The 23,345-nt window shown below is 42.5% G+C and overlaps 1 protein-coding gene across 1 annotated transcript in view; it reads right to left on the bottom strand.

Annotated features, from left to right (window-relative positions):
* The window catches only part of EMB1241 (Co-chaperone GrpE family protein), a 46,081-nt gene extending 25,619 nt beyond the window's left edge, over nt 1-20,462 (bottom strand). Inside the window, exon 1 of the mRNA XM_088971010.1 lies at nt 19,574-20,462. Coding sequence (XP_088827136.1) covers nt 19,574-19,813 — 240 coding nt within the window. The 5' untranslated portion in view covers nt 19,814-20,462. The remainder of the gene's footprint in view (nt 1-19,573) is intronic.
* Nucleotides 20,463-23,345: the final 2,883 nt, after the last annotated feature.

Raw genomic sequence — 23,345 nt, 5'->3', positions numbered from 1 at the left:
AGAGTCCACGGAGTATAAATGCTACCATTAGCCCATGAAACAATTAAGTTTGAATCTCCTTTCCACCTCCACCTGTTTGTACCCCAGTTGTTTTACTAACTGAAGACCTTGTATCTAAGCTAACAATTCAGCTTTCAATGAGTTTGCCACTCCAATGGGACCTGAATAAAGATCCAATATCCTCAACCTTACGGCACAAAGGTTGCAAAGATTAAAAGCAACTAAATCACCTCCACAGATTGCTGCAACTTTGTCCAAAACTTGGATTGTCAAATGGTTGAAGGGGAGACCAAAAATTCTTATCTCCACTTATCCTCCTTCCAGCACCTTTTCATTACAGGATGGATTTCAGTTTTTGATCACCATCCAGCCCTCTCTAGTTTCAAGCTTTGTTGTTTCGGTAACAGCTTTACTGAAGTCGGCAATAGCTTTCTTCTCGTCAAATGGCATTAACCACGGTGAGTTCTCACATCAGAGTGCAGTTGAGAGATCCGCCAGGACTCCTTTCTAGTCCACTATTTTCTTTGCTGCAGTAACAACCCATCTCTTCTTCCAACCTTCCATCGTGCCCTCCAATATTTTTGGTAAAATCAGATCATTACACACTATTTCCTCCTCTGTATCTTCTTGTTTCCTTCCAACTAGCCTTTCAGACAACCTATAACCTTGTTTAGTTGGCACAACCTCTCCTAACTTGTTCTTCCACCTCCTCTGTGCCAAGTCACCTAATGCCTCTATGATCTTGGCCCAGCCTTGTTTCCTTTACCTTCTGGGAAACAAATGAGTTGTCTTCCATTGTTTCCAAAAATTTCTGTCAACAAAATGAAAGAACCCCTGTTGTTGTTCTTTACCATTGCAAGGAATCTTCTCCCTTCCAGATTTTTCTCATTCACCCAACCTGGTGGAGTGACTGTAAAAACTGACTCATCAATGAAACCTTTGAGCCAGTCCACAGAATTCTTGATAAAAATCAACATAGATTGCCCGTTCTCTCTAATTTTTACCGTCGAGCCTCCATTCGTCTCCTCAAATAGAAATTTTTTCTTCTCTACCGTCACCACATTTCTCCACTTTGGTGTTGGAGTAAAGCCTTTGGCTCCTTCTGGGAGTTGCACGTCGCCAGCTTTCCTCACCTCCATCCTATATTTTTATTGGATCCTTCTAGTCCATATTGATTTTGTCCTTGGACAACGACATAGCAGCTTTTGGTGATTTTGGCATTGGCAAGATGTAAAGTTTCATGGCACAAAACTCGGTATCTTCTTCTCCTCTTCACCTATACAGCTGAGAGCATATGCAACTGCAGACTAGGCTGGTTGCCCAAACACCTGTCGTTCCACTACTAAGTGGTGTGTGTTTATGGATGATTCTCTTATCTCTTGGAAGTGCAAGAAACAATAGACTATTTCCAAGTCTTATATTCAAGCAAAGTATAGGGTGATGTCTTCTATGTGCAATGAGATAGTCTAGCTACAATTACTTTTTATGGATCTTGGTATTAAGATTCCTACACCCACTCATGTTGATAATACTAGTGCAATCAAGATTGCATTAAATCTTGTATTTCATGAGAGGACTAAACATATTGAGGTGGCTAGTCATTTTATCATAGACATGTTTCTTGTTGGGTCTATTTCTCTTCCTCATGTAGCCTACAACATGCAGATTTATTTTCTTTAAGCCTTACAAGGACACTTTCGTAATTGTTCATAACATATTCTCTTTAATATGTGTTTGGGTGGGGTTGATTGACTCATTTTACACCCCTGAAACTATGTTCTCTCTATTCGAACTAGGAGATTGACAACATTGTCCTCCCCTACATTATTTGTTGTATCTAGTTCGACTTCCTCGGATTTTGGACTACCACACTTTCCTTTTCACTAGAAAAAAGTGTGTTGCTTACTTCTTCATGTTGTTCCTTTGAAGTCAATGCCATGTTCTTTTCTAGTTCTCCACCCTTCTCGACTGGTAGCTTAAAATCGCTTTGCCTCAAGACTGTATTCCTTCCTTTCTCCTCAGGCTCTTTACCTTCGTAAACATGTTTCGTTACACACCACATACCACACGTACTCCTTTCTTCCCCTTTTGTTATTGTCTTTCCTACTCGATTTCAACGCAACCTTGCAAATATTTTCTCTAGAACCAAAATTTGGTCCAAAACTATCATACGACCAACTCCTAAAGTCCTTTTTCCCCACTCCACCTTTTGCTCATCTCAACATCAATTTGGATAGTATTGTAAAGTGGACCATGCTGCATACGGGCCAGCATGGCCAGGCACGATATGAATCGTGCTGGGCACAACCCAGTCAATGTAGCAATCAGGTCTTGCTGCAGCCCGACCCATACCCCTGAGCTGTGCTAGGCTTGGGTTTTAAGAACCACAAGCCAACACAGCACAGAAAGAAAAAGAGGACAATGCTAGCACGGACCGGCAACCTGGTAGGGGAGTTTACATAAATACCCCCCAATAGCTAGTTAGAGGGATATTTGTGTATTTGGCTTTAGGGGAGGAAAATGACAATAATGCCCTCCAATATCTATATAACAGCTAGTTTGGGGGGATTTTGGTGAAGTAATAATTAACTTTTTGAAAACCAAAATACCCCTCCTAACAACTATAAAATGGCTAGTTTTTAAGGATATTTTGGTCAATTGAATTAATTCCAACTGCTATAAACACCCTTACCCCTTACTCATCACACCAATTCTTTTTTTTTGGAAAAACGTAAAGTAATAATTATTGAATCAAAAGATACACAAGCAAGCTGAGATTAGTCCTAGAAAGGCCGACTGACCAAATCAGCAATTACATATTCCACCAAGAACTCTCATACTCTCACACCAATTCTCATACTCATACTCTCATACACTCTCTTATACACACTATAATACTCTCTTAATATCTTGCTCCCTAGTCTCTAATTCTTAACATTATTCAAGTTTTGATGAGAAAAATATAAGAGCTAAATAGTCCTTCCTGTGACCATTCATGGAGAGAAAGAGATGAGAGAGAGAAAGAGAAGAAGAGGAAGATATGATTGAGAGAAAAGGAATGGAAATTACAAGTACGCCCCTTGGCGGCACTCCCTAGAAACAAACTAATAAGAAAGAAAGAAAATAACTAACTGACAGCATCTTAAGAGGACAACCCACTAACAGCAACTATAAAATAACAATTAAATAATCCTCACAACACTCCCCCTCAAGTTGGGCTGAATATGTCTATCATACCCGGCTTGTCACATAACTCATTGTGCCGCGAGTATGGAAGCCGGAGGACATCAGAAAGTTGTTCCTTGGAGTTGACATAAGGGATGCAGATTTCCCTTTTTTCCAATTTTTCCCTTATGAAGTGTTTGTCCACCTCAATGTGCTTGGTCCTCTCATGTAGGACAGGGTTACTGGCGATGTTTATGACTGCCTTATTGTCACAGTAAAGAGACATAGGATTATGAACAACAACTCCAAACTACCCTAGAAGATTTTTTAGCCAAAGGACTTCAGCCACCCCATGTTCCATAGCTCTATATTCAGCTTTGGCACTTGACCTTGCTACCACACTTTGTTTCTTGTTTTTCCAGGTCACTAGGTTTCCTCCCTCAAATGTGCAATACCCACTCGTGGACTTTCTGTCATCCACAACACCTGCCCAATCAGCATCTGTAAAGACTTCCACCTTTAGGTGATTATGTTTACTGAATAGTAGACATGTTCCGAGATACTTTTTCAAGTATCTAAGAACTCTCTCTGTTGCTTCCATGTGTGGTTTCTTAGGAGTGCATGAATTGGCTTAGAACCCCAACTGAATAGGCAATGTCTAGATGGGTCAAGAACAAATAAATCAACTTTCCCACTAACCTTTGGAACTGTTTCACATCTTTCAGAGGTTCACCATCACAGTCACCCAACTTGTGGTCAACATCCATGGGAGTATTTGCTGGCCTTGCACCTAATTTGCTTGTGTCCTGTAATAGATCAAGGGTGTATTTCCTTTGAGAAATGAAGATACCCTTTTCTAAGCGGGCGACTTCAATTCCAAAGAAATACTTCAAGGGACCTAAATCTTTCACTTCAAATTTAGATGCAAGGAATTGTTTCAATTTTTATATTTCTGAACTCCAACTTCCTATAATGATGATATCATCCACATACACTATCAATACAGCAACATGTTCCTGACATCTCTTCACAAAGAGTGTGTGATCAGACTGACATTGTTTGAAGCCCACCTGCTGAACTGCCATGTGAAACTTACTGAACCAAGCTCTAGGAGATTGTTTTAAACCATAAAGAGACTTTCTCAGCTTGCACACTTTATTTTCACTTCCCTTGGCACAGAATCCAGGGGATTGAACCATGTATACTTCCTCCTCTAAGTCACCATTCATAAAAGCATTCTTTATGTCCAGTTGATGCAATTCCCAGTCAAAATTAGCAGCTAATGACAAGAGAACCCTAATTGAGTTCATCTTAGCTACTAGAGCAAAAGTCTCATCATAGCCAACTGTTAGACAGTGTATGCCTTTAACTCCAATCAGAATGATATACCTTATGACATTTAATGTAAATGAATAACGTACATATTTGATTCATGTTATTATGGTGTGTTTCTGTGTAATACCCTTAAACTGGACACATATGAGACTCGTGTGTCAGCTGCCAGGATGAGACTTGAGGTACATGTAGTGTGGGTTTTCTTGAAACCCTGAACCGAACCAGAATTCCAATATTGCCCTGGACCTTGGAGATAGATGGGCAAAAATGAAATGTTACACCTGACCCCTAAACTCGATTATGATACTGCACTAGGTGTCGGATTGGGCTGCCTTTGATATGTCAATCAGTGAGATCCTTAGAGGGGGTCAAAACCTGACTATGTTGGGACAGTCTGAGAATTCATCTGAGTGGGTGATCATAGTGATAAGATCAACCCCTTTATCGGACAAAGTGAATGATCAGGGATGCACTCTCTCTGATGGAAACCAAAGCTACCGGCAGCCGATTTCAACCGTTGAAATTTGTTTTGCAAAATATATTTATATAAAGATATACATATATATATTATGGTTTCAAAATGTTTGCAAAAGGTTTTAGTTCTCGGGATCCATGTGAGTACAGAGTGCAGCACTGTTCCTTTAAGCCGAGGGAGAGGTCATCTCTTGTCGGGCAGTGTTTGATCATTATGGGCTGAGAGGTTAAGTGTAAGACCATTGAGGGTAATGCCTAATGGGCTAACCTTGCATCTGCCCACAGTCCTTGAGTTTTTATAAGGTGGCTTGAGCCAATGACCATTTAGTGTAAATGTTGGGCCCATTAAGAGCCCATGGTGATGGACTCAGAGGTTCACTGTCTCGTACAGTAAATTCGGCCAAGCCTTGTAACAGAGGCTGGGCTGAACCCATGTGGTTGATATGTAGATAAATGTTTGGGTCCCACGCCATGCAAGGATACCCAACTGGGCAGCAGTTTGGAGGAAAAGTGAGCACATGGACTTAATGAGCCTAAAGCCCAATTCGAACTGGTTTAATATGATTAATTAAAGAGGGGCGGTTCTGGGATTTAAATCAGCAGATAGGATAAGGGATTGTTCCTATCCACTCAAAGAGTCCAGATCCAAATCTCTATTTGGATCAGGAAACTCCTAATTAGATTAGGAGGGTTGATCTTTATCTACGGATAAGATAAGGAATTATCCTTATCTCTTAGAGAGAGTCCAGATCCAAATACAAGATTTGGATTAGGAAACTCCTAATGGGATTAGGAGAACCTCTTTTAAGGCTATAAATAGAGGAGGAGGGTGAACCCTAATTAATCCATCAGATTACTGATACAAGAGAGAAGACAGTTGTAGTTGGACTGACGCCATCTTCTGCTCTTGCCTTCTCCTTTTGTTGCCACGATTGCCAGTTCGATCTCCACCTGTAGGAGCGATCAAGAAAGGTTCTTGATATCATTTTTTGGAAGAAAAACTTATTTGAAGTCGTGCTCACTCGCCCTCCATCAGATTCTTGGTGAAGAATCAGGTTCTTGTTGAAGAACCACCCTGCTGATTCTGCTCCACCCTACACTGTGTCATCTTCAGTGGAAGCAGTCTTTGGTGATCTCCTTGGGCATGAACACCTTCATTGGGAGTTACTACTACTCTGTATCAGGTATTTCCCTTCCTACCTTTTGGTTTCAGATCTGGTCTAGTTTAGGGTTCAAGATTAATCCTTGAAAATGCAGTTTTCTAAAATAGGGAATGTGATTCCCACATGGGAGAGAAATTTTTGAAATTTCGCCCAACCTTCCTACAGGGTTCGGCCATCCATATGATGGATCTCTCATCCCTTCATCAACCCTGTACACTTGAGTGTACCCTTTGGCTACTAATCTTGCTTTGTACCTTTCAACTGTTCAGTCTGCCTTGTGTTTAACTGTAAACACCCACTTACACCCCACGGGGTCTTTCCCCTTTGGAAGATCCACCAATTCCAAAGTTTGATTTTTATGAAGAGCATTAATCTCCTCCTTCATGGCATCTGTCCATTCGGGGCATTTTAAAGCTTCTGCAACATTTCTGGGAACATGGATGCAATCAACTGCGAATAGAAAGGCTCAGTATGAGGGGGAAATGTGAGCATAGGAGACAAACTGGGTAATGGGGTGCTTGGTAGTGCATGACCTGACTCCCTTTCTTTGAGCAATAGGAATGTCAAGGTCATCCACAGTAGGAGTAGGGGTATCAATAGGTGCAGCAGGGATTGGACTTACCTCCTGGGAGTCTAACGGTGTTAGTTGCTCAATGTTTGGCTGCTCCACATCTCTATCACATTGTTGATTGTTAGACAGTTTTGTATGCCCTTAGCTTCAATTTGATTTGATGTACTTTTGTTATTTAGTGGAAATAAATAAAGTGCATGTTTGATTCATATTGTTTGGTTTAATTCTATGTAAAACCCTAAAACTGGACATTTATAGAGACTCGTGTTAGTTTTAAATGTTCACAGCCGTTGGATAAGTCTGGGGAGATTTATCCTGCCAAGGCTGATGCTGGTGTGCCACCAAGTGTTGGGATGGCTTGTCTCAGCCATCAGGGTAAGACCCGAGGCACATGCAGTATGGGATTACTTGAATCCTTGAACCGGACCAGATTTCCAGTATTGCCCTGGACCTTGGAGATAGATGGGCAAAACTGGAAAGTTACACCTGACCCCTAGACTCGATTATGACATTTCACTAGGTGTTGGATCAGGCTGCCTTTGATATGCCAATCAGTGAGATCCTTAGCGGGGATCAAAACCTGGGTATGTTGGGGCAGTTTGAGAATTCATCTGAGTGGGTGATCATAGTGACAGAATCAGCCACTTTGTCGGACAAAGGGTAATGATCGGGAATGCACTCTCTCTGATGGAAACCAAACTGCCGGCAATTGATTTCAATCGTTGGAATTTTGTTTTGCAAAATTAATATATTTATATATATATGTACAGTTTCGAATTGTTTGCAAATGGTTTTAATTCCCGGGATCCATGTGAGAGGAGAGTGCGGCACTGTTCCTTGCAGCCGAGGGAGAGGTCATCTCTTGTCGGGCAGTGCTTGATCATTATGGGCTGAGAGGTTAAGTGTAAGACCATTAAGGATAATACCTGATGGGCTAATCTTGCATCTGCCCACAGTCCCTGGGTTTTTATAAGATGGCTTGGCCCAGGGACCACTTAATGTAAGTGTTGGGCCCATATGATCCATATGATGGACTCAAGGGGTTCATTGAGTTTTTCAGTGAATTCGGCTGGGCCTTGTATTAAAGGCTGGGCCGAACCCATGTGGCTGGTGTGTAGATCAATGCTTGGGTCCCACGCCATACAAAGAAGCCCAACTGGGCAGCAGATTGGAAAGTAATTAGACACTGAACACTTAATGGGCCAGAAGCCCATTTCGAGGTGGCTGATATGATCACCCATCCTTGGGGCGAATCTGAGATTAATGTTAGTAAAAGGATTGGGCCTTTAGCCTTATCCACTCTTGGAGACCAAATTCAAATTAGATTTGAATCTGGTAACCTCCTGATAAGATCAGGAGTAAGCTAACTTTATCTGCAGATAGGATTAAGATTATCCCCTATCCAAATACTGATTTGGATTGGGATAACTCCTAATTAGGAGGATTCTTAATCAAGAAGAAAGGAGGAAAAACCCTAACCAAAAAAGAGAAAATATCAGATTTCAAACCACCTTGAAGAGATATAGGATATCTCCTGCGAATTGAGATAGGATCTCATTCATACTCCAGAAAAGAGAAAGGCAGTTCAGCCTTTTCGCCTTTAGAGTTCTCCTCCTGCCGCTGCCATCTGTTTTTGCAAGATTAGATCTTTGCAGAAAAAGAAAGTCAAGAAATCTGTTCTTGACATTAGTCTTGCAACAAAGACTAAAAGGATTCAGTGTTTAGTGTTTCCAGAGGATTCTTGTGAAGGATCCAGTGTGTAGGACGCACCCTGCTGGTTCTGTTCCATCCACAACTGTGTCATCTTCAGCAGGAACGGATCTTGGAGCATTCTTTGGGCGTGAACACCAACTTTGGGAGATACTGCTTCTCCGGATCAGGTATATTCCTCCCATTTATCTTTTGGTACAGATCTGGTTTGATTATGGTTCAAGTAGGATCCTTGAATATTGTATTCTAAATTTAGGGAATATGATTCCCAGTTGGGAGAAGGTAGGAAATTTTTGAAATTCGCCCACCCATTCCGCAATCTTTATGGCGTCCATTAGATGGATCCTACCATTCCTTCATTGATCTCTACGACGTGTAAGTTGGAAGACACGAAAGGGAGCAAGGTCCGGAATAGAAGGAAGAGAGACTTGGCGGACCTGAACCTGCTTCCCCTCTTCCACACTACTACTCTCCCCCTGAGGAGAAGCAGGGAAGAATGGCTCAAACTCAAAGGACACATCCATAGACACAAAAAACTTATGACTAACGAGATCAAAGCACCGATACCCTTTTTGAGAGGAGGGATACCCCAAAAAGATACAAGGAATGGACCGAGGGTCTAACTTACCTCGAGACGGAGACAAATCATGGACAAAGGCACAACAACCAAAAACTCTCATGGGAATGGAAAATAAAGGGGACTGAGAGAACAACAACTGATGAGGGGTCATGTAGTTCAGCACTTTGGAGGGCATGTGATTGATGACATAAGCAGTTGCAAGTATAGCATCCATCCAAAACCCTTTTTGAACATCCATGTGTAACATCATCCCACGAGCTACCTCAAGGAGGTGTCTGTTTTTTCTTTCTGCAACATTTTGTTGTGGTGTTCTGGCGCATGAGCTCCTATGAATAGATCCGTGGGAGGCAAAGAACTCATTGAGCTCACCATGAAAGTATTCTTTTGCATTGTCGGATTGGAAGATTTGTATTTCAACATGGAATTGCGTAAATACCATCCTCTGAAAGTCTTTCACAATCTTCGGAACTTCGTCTCTACTACGCATAGGGAATACCCATGTATAGCGAGAGTAGTCATCAATCAATGTTATAAAGTACTTATATCCGCCCTCAGAGATTACAGTAGTAGGCCCCCATATATCAGAATACACAACATGAAAAGGAACACTTGATCTTTTATTATTTGAGTGAAAAGTTGTTCTACATTATTTGCTCAACCGATACGTTTGACACTAGAACTCTGACACTGAACATGACTTAAATAAAACCGGAAACAAAGACTTTACTATTTCAAAAGAAACATGACCTAACCGACTATGCCACAAAAAAATTTGACTCTTATTTGACTGACTATGTGACTCTCAGGATGACACCGAGAGACCAGCTTTGTTGTCGAGAATGTAGAGACCATCCACTAGGATCCCTCTACCAATCGTCCTCCCATAAGTTAGATCTTGAAAAACACATGAGCCAGGAAAAAAGGTTACACTACAGTTTAAAGAGCTTGTGATACTACTAATTGAAAGCAAATTTATAAGAAATTGAGGGACATGCAATACACAATTTAGGTTAAGGCCATGGGGAAGAGATATTGATCCTTGGCCTACAATGGAGGAGAATGAACCATCTGCAAGCCTCACTGTATCCCTTCCTGACAAAAGGCTATAAGTCTTAAACAAGTTCGGCTTACCGGTCATGTGGTTAGAGGCCCCTGAGTCAATGATCCAAGGGGAACCAGTGGGAGTGACATGGAATGCATACGCTGTATTACCTGATGTAGATGCAAATGAAGTAGGAGTACCAGTGACTGAGCTATCCATCTGTCGCAAAGCCCTACCATAAGACTCCAAGTGGTCTCTGAAGGAATTCATTATATCTTCCTTGGGGTCAGAATTATTAAGGCGGTCCCGGGTAGTACCGATAACCTGAGTATCTTGGGTTGCCACATGTGCTACATTATGTGATGTGCTCATCTTCTTCTGACCATGCCCTTTACCCTGTTCTTGGTTCTTCACTACCCATTTGGGTTTCCCGTGAATGTCCCAACAAGTGTCACGTGTATGCCGTGAGTGCCGACAGTGGGTACAAAACAACTTGTCTTTATCATCAGCCTTCTTGGGGTCACTTTTCTTCCCCATGTTGTTATTACTCATTGCAGCCAAAGCAACTTGTTGCTCCCCCTCGGCTGTAACCATCGTACTCCGCCTACTTTCTTCCGATTGAACAAGGGAGTATACCTCGTGAACCGACGACAACTCTTTGCTTTCTAGGATCTGAACTCTCAAGGGATCATAGGCAGGGTTCAGTCCCAACAAGAAGGCAAACACACGCTGCTGAGGAACCAGCTTCCTGTAGGCCTTAGCATCGTAATCATGTTTCCACTCTATAGTCTGATAATGATCCAATTCTTTCCATATGGAAGTAAGGGCTGAATAATAGGAAGTCAAGCTACGACTTCCCTGTTCACAGATTGAAAATTCAGCTTGCAACTGCTAAACTTTGGCATAATGCCTTTGCTCAGAATAGGTAGTTTTGGTCTGTTACAAATCTCACTAGCGGCGTCTGCCCACATAAAGTTCTTCTTCACATCAGGTTCCATGGCTGCAAGGAGCCAAGACATCACCATACTGTTTTCTTGGTCCCACCTATCATGTTCAGCTGTCTCACTCTTGGGTTCTTTCACCCTTCCATTTATGTAACCAGCTTTTCCCTTGTCGTTACATAAAGTTTTACACTTTTAGCCCACTCCAGGTAGTTTAGACCATTTAAAGGGGTAATGGGCATGGGAAACATCATGTTTTCACCTCCCATACCAGCTGTGCTGCGGGTCGGTGTAACCCCTGATGCAGTTAAATCATAGTTTGCCATAGAGTACTGCTGAAATCAGTCCAAATCCCACACAACTATGCAATAGCCACAAACAGAATAACAACCCTCAAGAAATTTACTTCTGGGGTGTGGAAAAGAAAACAAAAAACTGTTGAAATCAACTCTGTGATGGTTCAGTCATTAAACCAGCCCGGTAATCAATCCAACACCAGCCAAGGCAGACATTAGAATAGTATACTATCAGTCCGACTACAGCCCATACAGTCTAACAATCCAGCATCCAAATGAATGTATAGAACCAAGGAATAAGGCCTTCACACCATTGACCAAAAACAAAAAAACAAGAACACATACCCTGTCCAGCACCTATACGGAGGTGCCAACCAGAAACTGACTTCACAGCATCGAATAGAGAAGAAAGGTATACTATCAATCCGACTACAACCCATACAGTCTAACAATCCAGCATCCAAAGGAATGTATAGAACCAAGGAATAAGGCCTTCACACCATTGGCCAAAAACAAATAAACAAGAACACATACCCTGTTCAGCACCTATATGGAGGTGCCAACCAGAAACTGACTTCACAGTACCGAACAGAGAAGAAAGGGAGTCTCTATCTGCATCGCCCTTCTTCGACTAGGATTTCCTTGATATTACGACCAAGGAAGAACCCATATGTTATGCTAGTTACATGAAAGGACATATCTGCCCTTGGTGTTTACATCATAACACTTAACAATATAAAAAACTGAAACGTAAATAACAGAACTAGAATAACAGAATAACATAACAAATAGACTAGGTATATTCTACCCTATGGACAGAGTGGCCCCACAGCCTCTACAATCAAAATTCACCTCATAATCTTCCCCACATACTGCAGTAAGCTCCTCATCTTCCTCAGTCTTTTTTTTTTATCTTCTACAACCACCAAAGCATCTTTGAAATTGATCTCCAAAGAGGCATGCCTCGCCAACGGAGTGTCGTCTAGTGTGTCTTGGGTGGGGCAACTTGTGTACTTTGTATGGGGGGATTGCCGATGGCATTGTTGTAACTATGTAGTATGATTTTCCAGTATTTCCATGTAATCTTTTGTCAAAGCACCAAAAACTTAAGCTACTCTTTGAGGGGAGGTGAGTAGTTGAGAGGTGCCAAGACCGTGTAAAGGTTAAGCACGAGGTCCCCTTGACACAGACTTGTGTGCTTGTGCTTGCCATCTATTGCAATATAAAATGCCTTTTTACTAATTCCTGTGCCATCTTTGTTGCCTTTTGTGTGTGTTTGCTTGCTTTCTTAGGCTTACTCGACCCACTCGAGTGCCGCACAGGGCCTCGCTGATTAGCCCCATGACAGTTGGTATCAGAGCAGGAGCTCCTTCCTAGATATTCGACCCGTGACACGAGCGACAGCATGAAGCACAACAGGGACATCATGGAGGAGATTGAGCATGGACTCTCCACATCCCATGAGCCCGACGATGCACCCGCCGACGACATCGGCAAGGACAAGGCACCGAAGCCCAGCAAACGTGAGAAACCTTCCAACAAGCATGCAGCCATTGACTTGCGCATGGTACGTTGCGAAACCACCGTAGGTGAGATGCGAGACTCAATAGACGGGTTGCATCAAAACATGAAAGCCATGGACACTACATTGGTCGAGATGGATAGTCGCCTGAGTGGAGTCATGGACGAGGTCCGTGACATAATCAATGGCACGCTCAAGGAAATTTGCAGCAATGCGCGCCAACAAGAAGCAAGCTCATCCAATTCGCAGATCCAAGACAGGCTTGACAGTTTTCAAGCCCAACTCGATGAGATGAAGAAAGAATGGGCAACGTGGAGAAGAACCATCTCCACATCAATGGCCGTCAAGGCCCAATTAGATGAAATGAAAGCGGAGTGGGCCTCAATGAAGTCAGCCACGTGTGCCTCCTCCGACATCCAAGCTCAATTAGAGGAACTCAAAGCTGAACGCGCAATCCTGAAGAGGGCCGTCGCCAATCCAGCCAACACCTCATTGGCACATACTCCCTCCCACATCAAGATTAGGGAGCCAACACCCTATTCGGGTACCCGCAACGCACGAGAGCTTGACAACTTCCTGTGGAAAATGGAACAGTACCTTGCCGCCGCTAATGTGATTGATGAAACGACTCAGGTGCGTACTGCTACTATGTATTTGACTGATGTCGCTATGTTGTGGTGGTGCAGAAGGTGTGTTGACATAGAACGTGGTACATGTGTTATTCGTACCTAGGCTAACTTTAAACGAGAGCTAAAAAGACAATTCTACCCAGAGAACGTGGAGTACATCGCTCGTCGCAAGATGAAGACTCTCAAGCATGGCAACTCGCTCCATGAATACGTCAAAGAGTTTTCAGCCCTCACATTAGAAGTCATCGTTATGTCAAACAAGGACTTATTGTTCAACTTCATGGATGGCCTAAAGCCTTGGGCTGAGCTCGAGCTCCAACGACGTAATGTTCAGGACCTTGCCTCCGCTATGGCCGTGGCTAAACAACTTAGTGAACGGAGATTGTCGGATGATGAAGGAAGCAGACCAACTAGCCCGCGTACCACACATTCGAATGGGGGAGATAGACAACCAAGTCCCCCAAAGGAGAAGCAGCCCTTCAACCACAAACCAGTCGAGCACCACAAAGGGAAGCAGCCGCAAGGAAGTCGAAGCTACTACAACAACAGATATCAAGGGAGACCCAGCCGTCCTCCCACTTGCTACATTTGTGGGGGGAGCACTTGACCAAGAATTGCCCAAAGCGAGTGAAGTTGAATGCCCTCATTGCCAAACTAAGTGATAATGAGCAGAGTGATGGGGAACGGAGTACCCAGGCGCCAAGAGTGGGCGCCCTACAACTTTTCAATGCCATGGTGAAAAAAGGGGCTACCTCCAAACAGCCCGCCTCAGTCAAGAGAGGACTGAGGTACGTTGACATATACCTTGGCAGGAAGCCAACCCGGGCCCTAGTTGACACAGGGACCACTCACAATTTTATATCCTTTGCAGAGGCCAAGAGACTTAATTTGGCCATCTCAAGAGAGACAGGCTGGCTCAAAGCTGTTAACACAGGTGCAAAACCAATCGAAGGCATGGCTCGTCGAGTTGGACTCCGAGTTGGCACCTGGAACCAGGAGATTGACCTCTCTGTAGCACAACTGGATGACTTTGCTATCGTCCTTGGTATGGACTTCCTGACCCAGGCAAAAGCTGCACCAACGCCTCACCTCAACACCTTGTTGATCATGGATGAGCAGACACCTTGCATGGTCGACCTGATTACCATTGGTGATTTGAAGAAGCAAGTTTCAACCTTGCAACTCCAACTTCCACCTCCACATCAAGGGACACCAAAGTGCTCAACAGCAGCAACCACCATCACCGTAGTCAGAAGTGATCGTGACATCTCTTACAAGAAGACAGTGCCATCATCGCCACAGCATCAGCAGAAGCTTCATCCGCAGCAAAAGACGCCAGCGCCCTCAACCAACGGGCCCAATAGAAGACCCAAGGCCAACTCCAACATCAGCCGTACCTATCACAAGGGGAAGAGAGAGCCATCCATTTGCTCTAGGAGCCATTCCAGCATTTGGCCTCCATCTAACCTACATAGTAGTCTGGTGAGGAGAGAACCTTGGGGGACACCCCTCAGTATCCAACACCCTTTTGACCAAAATTCATCTTTTGCACAAATCCCTACCTTAGCTAGTAGCGTAAAACAATCTAAGCCATGCATGACTTATCTCCAAGCCGCTAGCCAAGGACTTAACTTAGGACTTGGCCATAGGTTTCCCCATCATCCTAATTGTCCTCAAACCTATTACCCAAGCACCTGTTGAGGCCTTGGAAGAGAATAAGTTCGTGGAGCAGCAGAAGAACCTTCCTTCACCAACATCAGACTCAAGTCACAAGCTGAAGCTGGTCTTCGAGGACGAAGACTAAATTGAGTGGGGGAGACTGTCACAAGTGACAATTTTTCCGCACCATCAAGTGCCTTCATTGCGCCCATGCCTCACCAACGGAGTGTCGTCTAGTGTGTCTTGGGTGGGGCAACTTGTGTACTTTGTATGGGGGGATTGCCGATGGCATTATTGTAATTATGTAGTATGATTTTCCAGTATTTCCATGTAATCTTTTGTCAGAGCACCAAAAGCTTAAGCTACTCTTTGAGGGGAGGGGAGTAGTTGAGAGGTGCCAAGACCGTGTAAAGGTTAAGCACGAGGTCCCCTCGACATAGACTTGTGTGCTTGTGCTTGCCATCTATTGCAATATAAAGTGCCTTTTTACCAATTCCTGTGCCATCTTTGTTGCTTTTTGTGTGTGTTTGCTTGCTTTCTTAGGCTTACTCGACCCACTCGAGTGTCGCACGGGGCCTCGCCGATTAGCCCCGTGACAAGGGGTCATCCTTCTCACCCTTCCACTGATATATACCCTTTTGAACTTGTTAAACTGACCTGCCACATATAAACCATCCTTCAAATGAAATAAAGCCTTGTCTACATGAACCAAATGAATAATTTTTTTATCCTTTTAGTCTGATTGAATATATTCTCCAAGCAAAGGTGTCTGTTCTTGTATCTTTTTGGTTTCTTCACCACTCCTTATTCCAATGGTCATGTGCTTTTCTCCTTGGCCCTCTCTTTTAAGCCTTGGATTTTTTTCTCTTTACAAGTGAAAGAACTTATTGATTAAGGAACAGGAACCAAGATATTTGGAAGTGGCAAGGCACCAAAGATAAAGATGAACTGACATCATCTCAAATCACCCCCATTAATTTCTACCTAAGTTCACCCCATTCCCAAAAATAAGCTTTCTATAATCACACCTAAGTTTGCCAACGTATCTGGTTAATCTTCTATATGCAATACAATCTTCTAGTTATTGAAAAAAGAAAATAATAGATAACAAGAATTTATTTCTTATTAAAAAAATATATCATGAAAATTTATGGATCTACAAAAAACATATATTCAAAGTTAAAGAAGCTATTCAAAATTTTGACAGTTGACCTTGCTCATTTCATATTCATGACACCATATTGCGCATCATACAATCAACAGAATCTAATGGTATCAATAGATCCTTGGCAATACATGATAACCTATCACTTCTTATGGATAGCTCTACAAGGTAATAAAACTCAAAAGCTTCTAACCATACCACACCTATGAAATCAAAGGAATGTCTCTAAATTGGAAAAAAAAAAAAGTAAATAAAGGAACAGATTTACGAGTTTTCTGTTTCAAAGCATACATTTTTTACTGGTAACTTAAATTTTATTAATCAAGAAGATATACAAATATATACAGCTGCCAGATAGGATGACCACAATGATGGTGTCCTAAACCAATTCCCATTTACATAAATAAAACTGTATGTATCCATTTTTCTTGTCTATACCTTCTTGAACATAAAAAAAAAAAAAAAAAAAAAAAAAAAAAACTTTTTCCAAAGAATCAACAAAACCATTTGCTGATCTTGAACCAATGAATATATGATTTTCAGCTATCTTGTCACTGCAATGGACTCCCTCGGTGTATTCCTGTAGTGCCAAATTTCCATACTATTACTTTTCATCCAACCAACAACAACCTTTGAGCCCCCCTCCACAATTAAGGCTGTGATGTTTGGCAACCTGCTCAATCTTATTACTTGATTACTAGTAGTTCTACTCTTGTAGAGTTGCTAATACCTATTAGGCCTGAGAATATGGCTTTGATGTAGCCGTTGAAGTCTCTAATAACTGCTGCTATACAAGAAGGTTCAGGATTCCCTAAACTGCAACCACCACAGTTTAATTTGTAGGTGTTATTGTAGAGTGGTTGTCATTATAAGGATCTTTTTAGGCTTTAGAATAGATTATTCTTGCCATCTTCTCGTAACATCCTCCAAAGGGAAAGGATCAAAATGCTTTGAAGTTTCAACCCAATGCCATACTTAAGAAAATGTTTTTCAAGATCTCTTCTTTAAGCCCTGACTTGATCAGAAAAAATCCACTTTCCCTTTTACTCCCAAATGAACTAAGTAGTAGCCACCTTAGTGCATCCCGGATAGAAGTCTCCCACTCTTTCTTGGTGGAGAGAAAAATTAGGCTTCAATTGGCTCTATAAATTGGGAGAAGAGTCCACCTCCAACTAAACAAAGAGAAAATCTTTTCCCCAATCTAAGTAGCAAAGGAACAGGAGTAGGGTGCTGAACTGTTGGCCTTTTTTTCAAACCGAACCAGTGGTACCGGTTTTTCGAAAACTGGTAACCGAAACCGAACCGGAGCCAACCGGTAACCAGTCAATCGGTTCAGTTCATCAGTTTTTCGATTTTCATAGTATTATATATAATAAATATAAAATATTATAGTATATTATATTATAAAAAGACTAGAAATATATATTATAAATAATAAATAATATATTATATATTATAAATATATATTTATAATATATAACACATATATATCCATTTATAATATAATATATAGGTAATATAAAATACATGAAAAATATATATAATATATATAAATATATGTACCAGTCAGTTCGGTTAACCATTGGTTTTTTATATTGGTTAACCAAAACCAAATCGGTACCTTCTGTTTTTCCAAAATACCAAACCGATTGGTTCGGTTAACCGGAATTTTTGGTTTGGTTTCATCAGTCAATTCAGTTTTTCGGTTTTTTCTTACTCACCCCTATATAGGAGATAAGTATGTGAAAGAAGACTCAGCAACAAAAGCTCTCCTCTTTTTTTATGCAAATGTTCACAAGCATTTAATTTTTGATAGTACACCTCCCAACAAAAAGCCGTATTTTTTGGCCACATAGGTTGGCTCCAAATTTCCTTTTCTAGAAGGGACAGTGAGCCAAAGGATTGGCTGGGTAAAACCTTGAAAAAAGATTCACAAGAGAAATAGCCAAAGGAATTGGTATCCAAATTCTGGAGTCAAAAGAGAAATGGCCCAGAAGGATACCACCAAGGAGGGCAAGAAAATCCACCACTTAGAGAACTTTAAGAGTCTCTGAGACCCCAAGAAACAGTAGTACCCAGAAAGAAGGCAAGAGAAGAAATTGATTTGTCATAATTATTGGATAATGAAAACATTGTAGAAAATATTTCTTTAGAAGAGAGATATCTTCAAGTAACAGAACCATACTTTATTAATATACTAATTTATTTTTCTAGTATGGTCCTACTACAAATATCTAGTTCAGATCGAATTTATGTACACGAGTAGCTACCACTTCACAAAAGGGAAATGGAACAAGAATAAAAAAGGCCATTACCAAACGCTTGTCCCAGACTCCCGGTTATCAAGGGTCTTGGTAGGGGTAGATTGGGTATAGTCCTAACCTTTGCATTTTTTTTCACACAAAGTTGCCGTCCTCCAACTAGAACTCAAGTTCTCATGCTTGCAATCCAGAGATTTTACAATTACAACAAGCGATAGCCCCCAATACAAGAACTATAGATACAAAGAAAAAGAAAGCAACAAAAAGCTATTTTACCAAAAAAAATCAAATCTTTAATTCAGGAAGAAAGGCAACATTCATGTGAAATCTCAGAAAAGAAAGTTAAAGGGACATAAAAATCTATATTCTCAAACAATCATTCAGTTCTACGCAATTGTATATACTCTAATATACAGTCGTTTACCTCATTAATACAATTCAATCTCCTTTGCCTCTTTAGAAACTAAAGATAAATAGATAAGGATATGAGGCAAAACATTTCCAAAAGCAATAAACATTAAGGTTCGTATTAAGGTTTTTTTTCTTTTTATTGGTGGTACCGTATTGAGTTTATAAGAATAATACAACTTCCGTTGCACCCAAAAGCCATAAACATTGCTCGTACATTTCCAATGAAGCTACTCATATAAAAAGAACCCAAAATAAAAATAACGGCAATAATAGAAATGTTCATGAAAAAAAAACAGATAACAACCCCTAGTTCTCTCGAGACTAAAAGAAAATTCCAAAGAACAATAACCTCCAACATAAAACCACTTATGTTTAAAATGGGAAAATCTATGATATGGAAAAGATATGGTATGGAAAGAGTTTTGACCAATCAAAACCCACCCATGAATTTTGATAAATCACACCATGTTCCTAACCACGTTTAAGATTCTGTGTTATTGGTCAGTAGTTTTTCAGTTATCATATCTTTTCCATATCATAGTCGAACTACTCTTGACGTTCAATGCTGCCAGTTAAGCGCTTGCCAAACTTCAAATCTTAACCATAAAGCTAAAGAATATATATAAACAAGAATGCTAAGACTCATTACCTCTGTTTCAATTTCTTCAAATTGGTCGGTCTCCGTAGCTTCTCCAGAGGCAGCAAAAGGTAGCAATTTTGGAAAATGAAGTGAAAATTTATTGGAGAAACGAGAAATGTTTGGTTGGACAAGTCTTCTACTTCTCTGTTTAGAAGAAAAACGTAAGAATCTCGGGGTTTCCAAGGATGTGGTGCTTAGATCAGACAGAGGCACGAAGAAGGCAGGGGTTCTAAAGATTGCGTTAGCCATTGGGAAGAGAGATGGAAGGAAAGAACGAGCAAGGACGAATGGCTAATTGGTTATATGTCCATACGCAGGGGAAGACGAAGCTAGAAAAGTTACAAGGTGTGGGGGAGTACTGAATAGTGGAGATTAGAATTGATTGGATTATCGGAGCTTGGAAGCTTCTTGAAGATGAAAACGTTTTCTCCGGAAAGTGTTTTCTGGATGTGTGCATTTGCACGCTTGAAAGTGCGTTTCTACTAAAAATCCAGCCGCAAGAACCAGCCGATCCGGGGTGTGAATTAGGGGTGCAATTTGAGCGGATTAGGATTAAAATTTCATTGGATCCGACCCAAAACCCGACCATAAGAACCATTTTGCAACCTACGGACAAGCAACCATATCCCAAGACTTGTTTAACTAATCTCTCTTCTCGAATTAATAGTAGGTGCTTGGTATTACGTCCGGAAATGACTAGAAAACACCTTTTTTTTTGTTGTTTCACACTGTTGCTGCCATATATTTCAAGTGTTTGTTTTTTTGGAATAAGACCAAAGAACACTACACAAAACGGGGGTAATGCAACCCATAAGTCAACAAGACAAACAAGAAGAAGAGAATGAGGGAGAGGAGAAAAGCTATAAGATAAGAAATCCGAAGTAGCAACCTGAGCTTCGCAAGCTAGCCAATTCTCAAGTGGCTTTTGATAAATCTGAAATCTGAATTCTGAAAAGTTAAAAAGATAATAAAAATGTCTAAAATCTAAAAAGAATGCATAAATGCTTTTCTACTTTTTAGAGGCTTTGAATCCACAAGTTTGTTTGTATTCAATCAATTCTTTATCATCTGAAATTTACTGATTTTACTATTTTACCCCTAAAATATATTAGTTGGAAATATTGAATTCAATTTTTATTAACTCATAAAAAATAATTTTCAACCTCAAAATAATATTGTAACAATACAAATAATGAATAATGATGGAGCGCGATCCGGCTGGTCTTAGCTGTCCGCTGCCTTGCTTCCGAACGAGGTAGTAGGGAACCTGAAACGGAGGAGATGGGAAAGCTCCGGGGGGAACCCGGTGTAGAGGCTCCGAAGCTCAAGTTAGAATCCTTCAAAAGCAAGGTAGTACCAGATAGCACAAAGTTTGCATACCTCCGTTGTCGGGGGGCAGGGGGCTCTTATAGTCACTTCGTGTACTCGTCCCGAGGCCCTTGTCAGATCGGGTATGATTACCCTTGTGCTTGTCAATTCGGCCGTCATCCTTTCTGCTAAGACAGAACCGTCACTGCCTAACCGTCTAACTGGAGATGGCGGTGTCAGTGGCGGTGGCAGGTGGCCGTTTAGAGTGCTGCTGCCAAACGTCAGATCCCAAGTCAGTCAGGCGTGGTGCCCTCGGGCACGGACTTCCCTAGTGTCAGGCATGGTACGACTTGTTTGGTTTTGGTGCCCAGAGGGTGATGCGAAGTAATGAGCGAGGCGGTCTTGAGCTCGGAGGTATCTATAGGGCAGGTCAGTTCAGTGAGGTGTATCCCGAGCTGTTACAAGGTGGGTCAGTTCGACGAAGTGTATCCCGAGCTGTTACAAGGGTCAGTTCGGCGAAGTGTGTCCCCTTGTTCCCGCCTAGGCTTGGCCCCTTTTGCCGAGCTGTTGTTTCTGCCACGTGTCACATAATGGAGAGGTCGGGCCAAATCTTCCTTCATCAATTGCCCCCCACTCCTTGCGCCGGGGGTCTTGCCATGGTGCGGGGAGTTTTCGCGAGGTAGCTGGTGGATTTGTCCCGTCCTTCGAACCTTCACTGCACGAGATGCTTTTGCTAGGGTTCTTTCGGTTTCCGAAAAGGCTGGAAACGTGCTTACTCAAGAATGCTGGTGGTTGTGACCGCGCGTTTTAAATTTCAAACCAATTCGCGCCGCTGGGACGTGACAGCGGGTCATTTCAAAAAGGCGCGCCACTGCTATACGTGTGTGGGCGACTGTCAGGGAGACGTGCGGCGCGTCAATTTCGAAAAGACGCGTGTCGAAGTGACGTCGGTTTCAAAAAGACGTGCGTTGACGTTTCGCTTTTTTCGGAAAGACGTGCGCCAATCTAGTCTCGACCTTAAGAGTTGTGCGGTCGGTAAGAACGTGGGCCGTCGGATCGTCTTCGGTCTGCACGGTCGATGCTTGGTTACTATAGCTATAAATAGTGGGGGACCGCGGTTGTTTTGTCACTTCTGCAGTTTGTCTACTGAGTTCGTGTCCAACCTTTCAGCTCGCGTCCAAGTCTTTTCCAACTCGCGTCAAGGCTAGTTATACAGTTCACGGTTCTTTGGTTTTTCTTCAAACTTTCCGGTGAGTACTTTCTTGAATTCGTCTTTGCCCCAATGTCTAGCTTTGATAGCTCAGACGATTCTTTGAGTAGGGCCGATGTAGGTTCCACCAACCGAGCCGTGTCCCCAGACTGCCTCAGTGATCCTGAGGTGGAGTTTGAGGACTACGAACCAGTAGGTCGAGTCGCTTCGGGCAGTTTGGCGTCTACCTCCCGCCGAGGTCGGATGCTAGACCGGTTTGGCCCTTCGACCATGATGCCTGAGGGGCTTCAATCCATACTTATGTCTTTTAATTTTCCTGGGGGGTACACATATTTTATTCCTTCGGGTAGCTTTCCTTGGGAACACGGTCCCGACGAGATCGTGATTTTTCGAGAGCAGCTTGCTACAGGGTTGCGACTTCCTTTCCATCCCCTTCTCGTCGAAGTCATAAACCACTTCGGTGTCACCATTGGCTAGCTTCATCTGAACTCTATTCGGAACCTGGTGGGGACAATTTCCCTTTTTTGCGAGCAGAACTTTCCCTTAGACTTAGAGATATTCTCCTCTATCTTGATTCTCAAGAGACAGGCGGGTTCTCTTCCTGGGGGGAGACGGGCGTATTACCTTTCTCCTCGCCAGGTTTCAAGCTTCTGCATGATCTTCCTAATAAGGTCCCGGCTTGGAAGCGAGACTACTTCGGCGTGCGAAGTGCACAAGGATGACCCTTTCAGACCGGGTGGGGTGAGGCCGCTCCCGATTTGGGCGTAACTCTTGATAAAGAGACGGTGAAGGGTCTCCGGCAATGGGCACGGCAAGGCTTAAAGTGCCACCACTACTTAACGGAGGCCAAGCTTATTGCAGCCGGCCTGAGTTCGGGTAGGTTTCTAGCTATGCGGTTTCTTGCTTGCTTTGTTCTTTCATTTTTTTTTTTTGATGTCGAACTCGTTTCTGTAGGTGTGATGGATGCGGAGAGAACTCGTGGGGGGCGTTTGTTCCAAGGTATGAAGAGGAGGAAGCGGGTCGCCAAGCGAACTCGTACCGAGCTGCCCCTGGATGAGGAGCCCCAAGCCCCAGACCATACACCAGAGGATCTGCCCAGGGAGCCCGAAGTGACTCCACCGGTGCACGAGACTGCTGGGGTGCCTTACGTTGAAACCACTCATACGGGCGCTCCTGCGTACTCAAGTGCTCCTGCTCACTCCGGGTCTGTTCATACGCGGGCTGGGCCCTCAGGCTCGAGAGCTCAAGGGGAGTTTAGGAGCG

Source organism: Nelumbo lutea, chromosome 2, assembly GCF_056320005.1.
Source record: "Nelumbo lutea isolate HS-2025 chromosome 2, American lotus-T2T, whole genome shotgun sequence".
Taxonomy (NCBI): domain Eukaryota; kingdom Viridiplantae; phylum Streptophyta; class Magnoliopsida; order Proteales; family Nelumbonaceae; genus Nelumbo; species Nelumbo lutea.
This window is presented reverse-complemented; position numbering and strand designations above follow the sequence as displayed.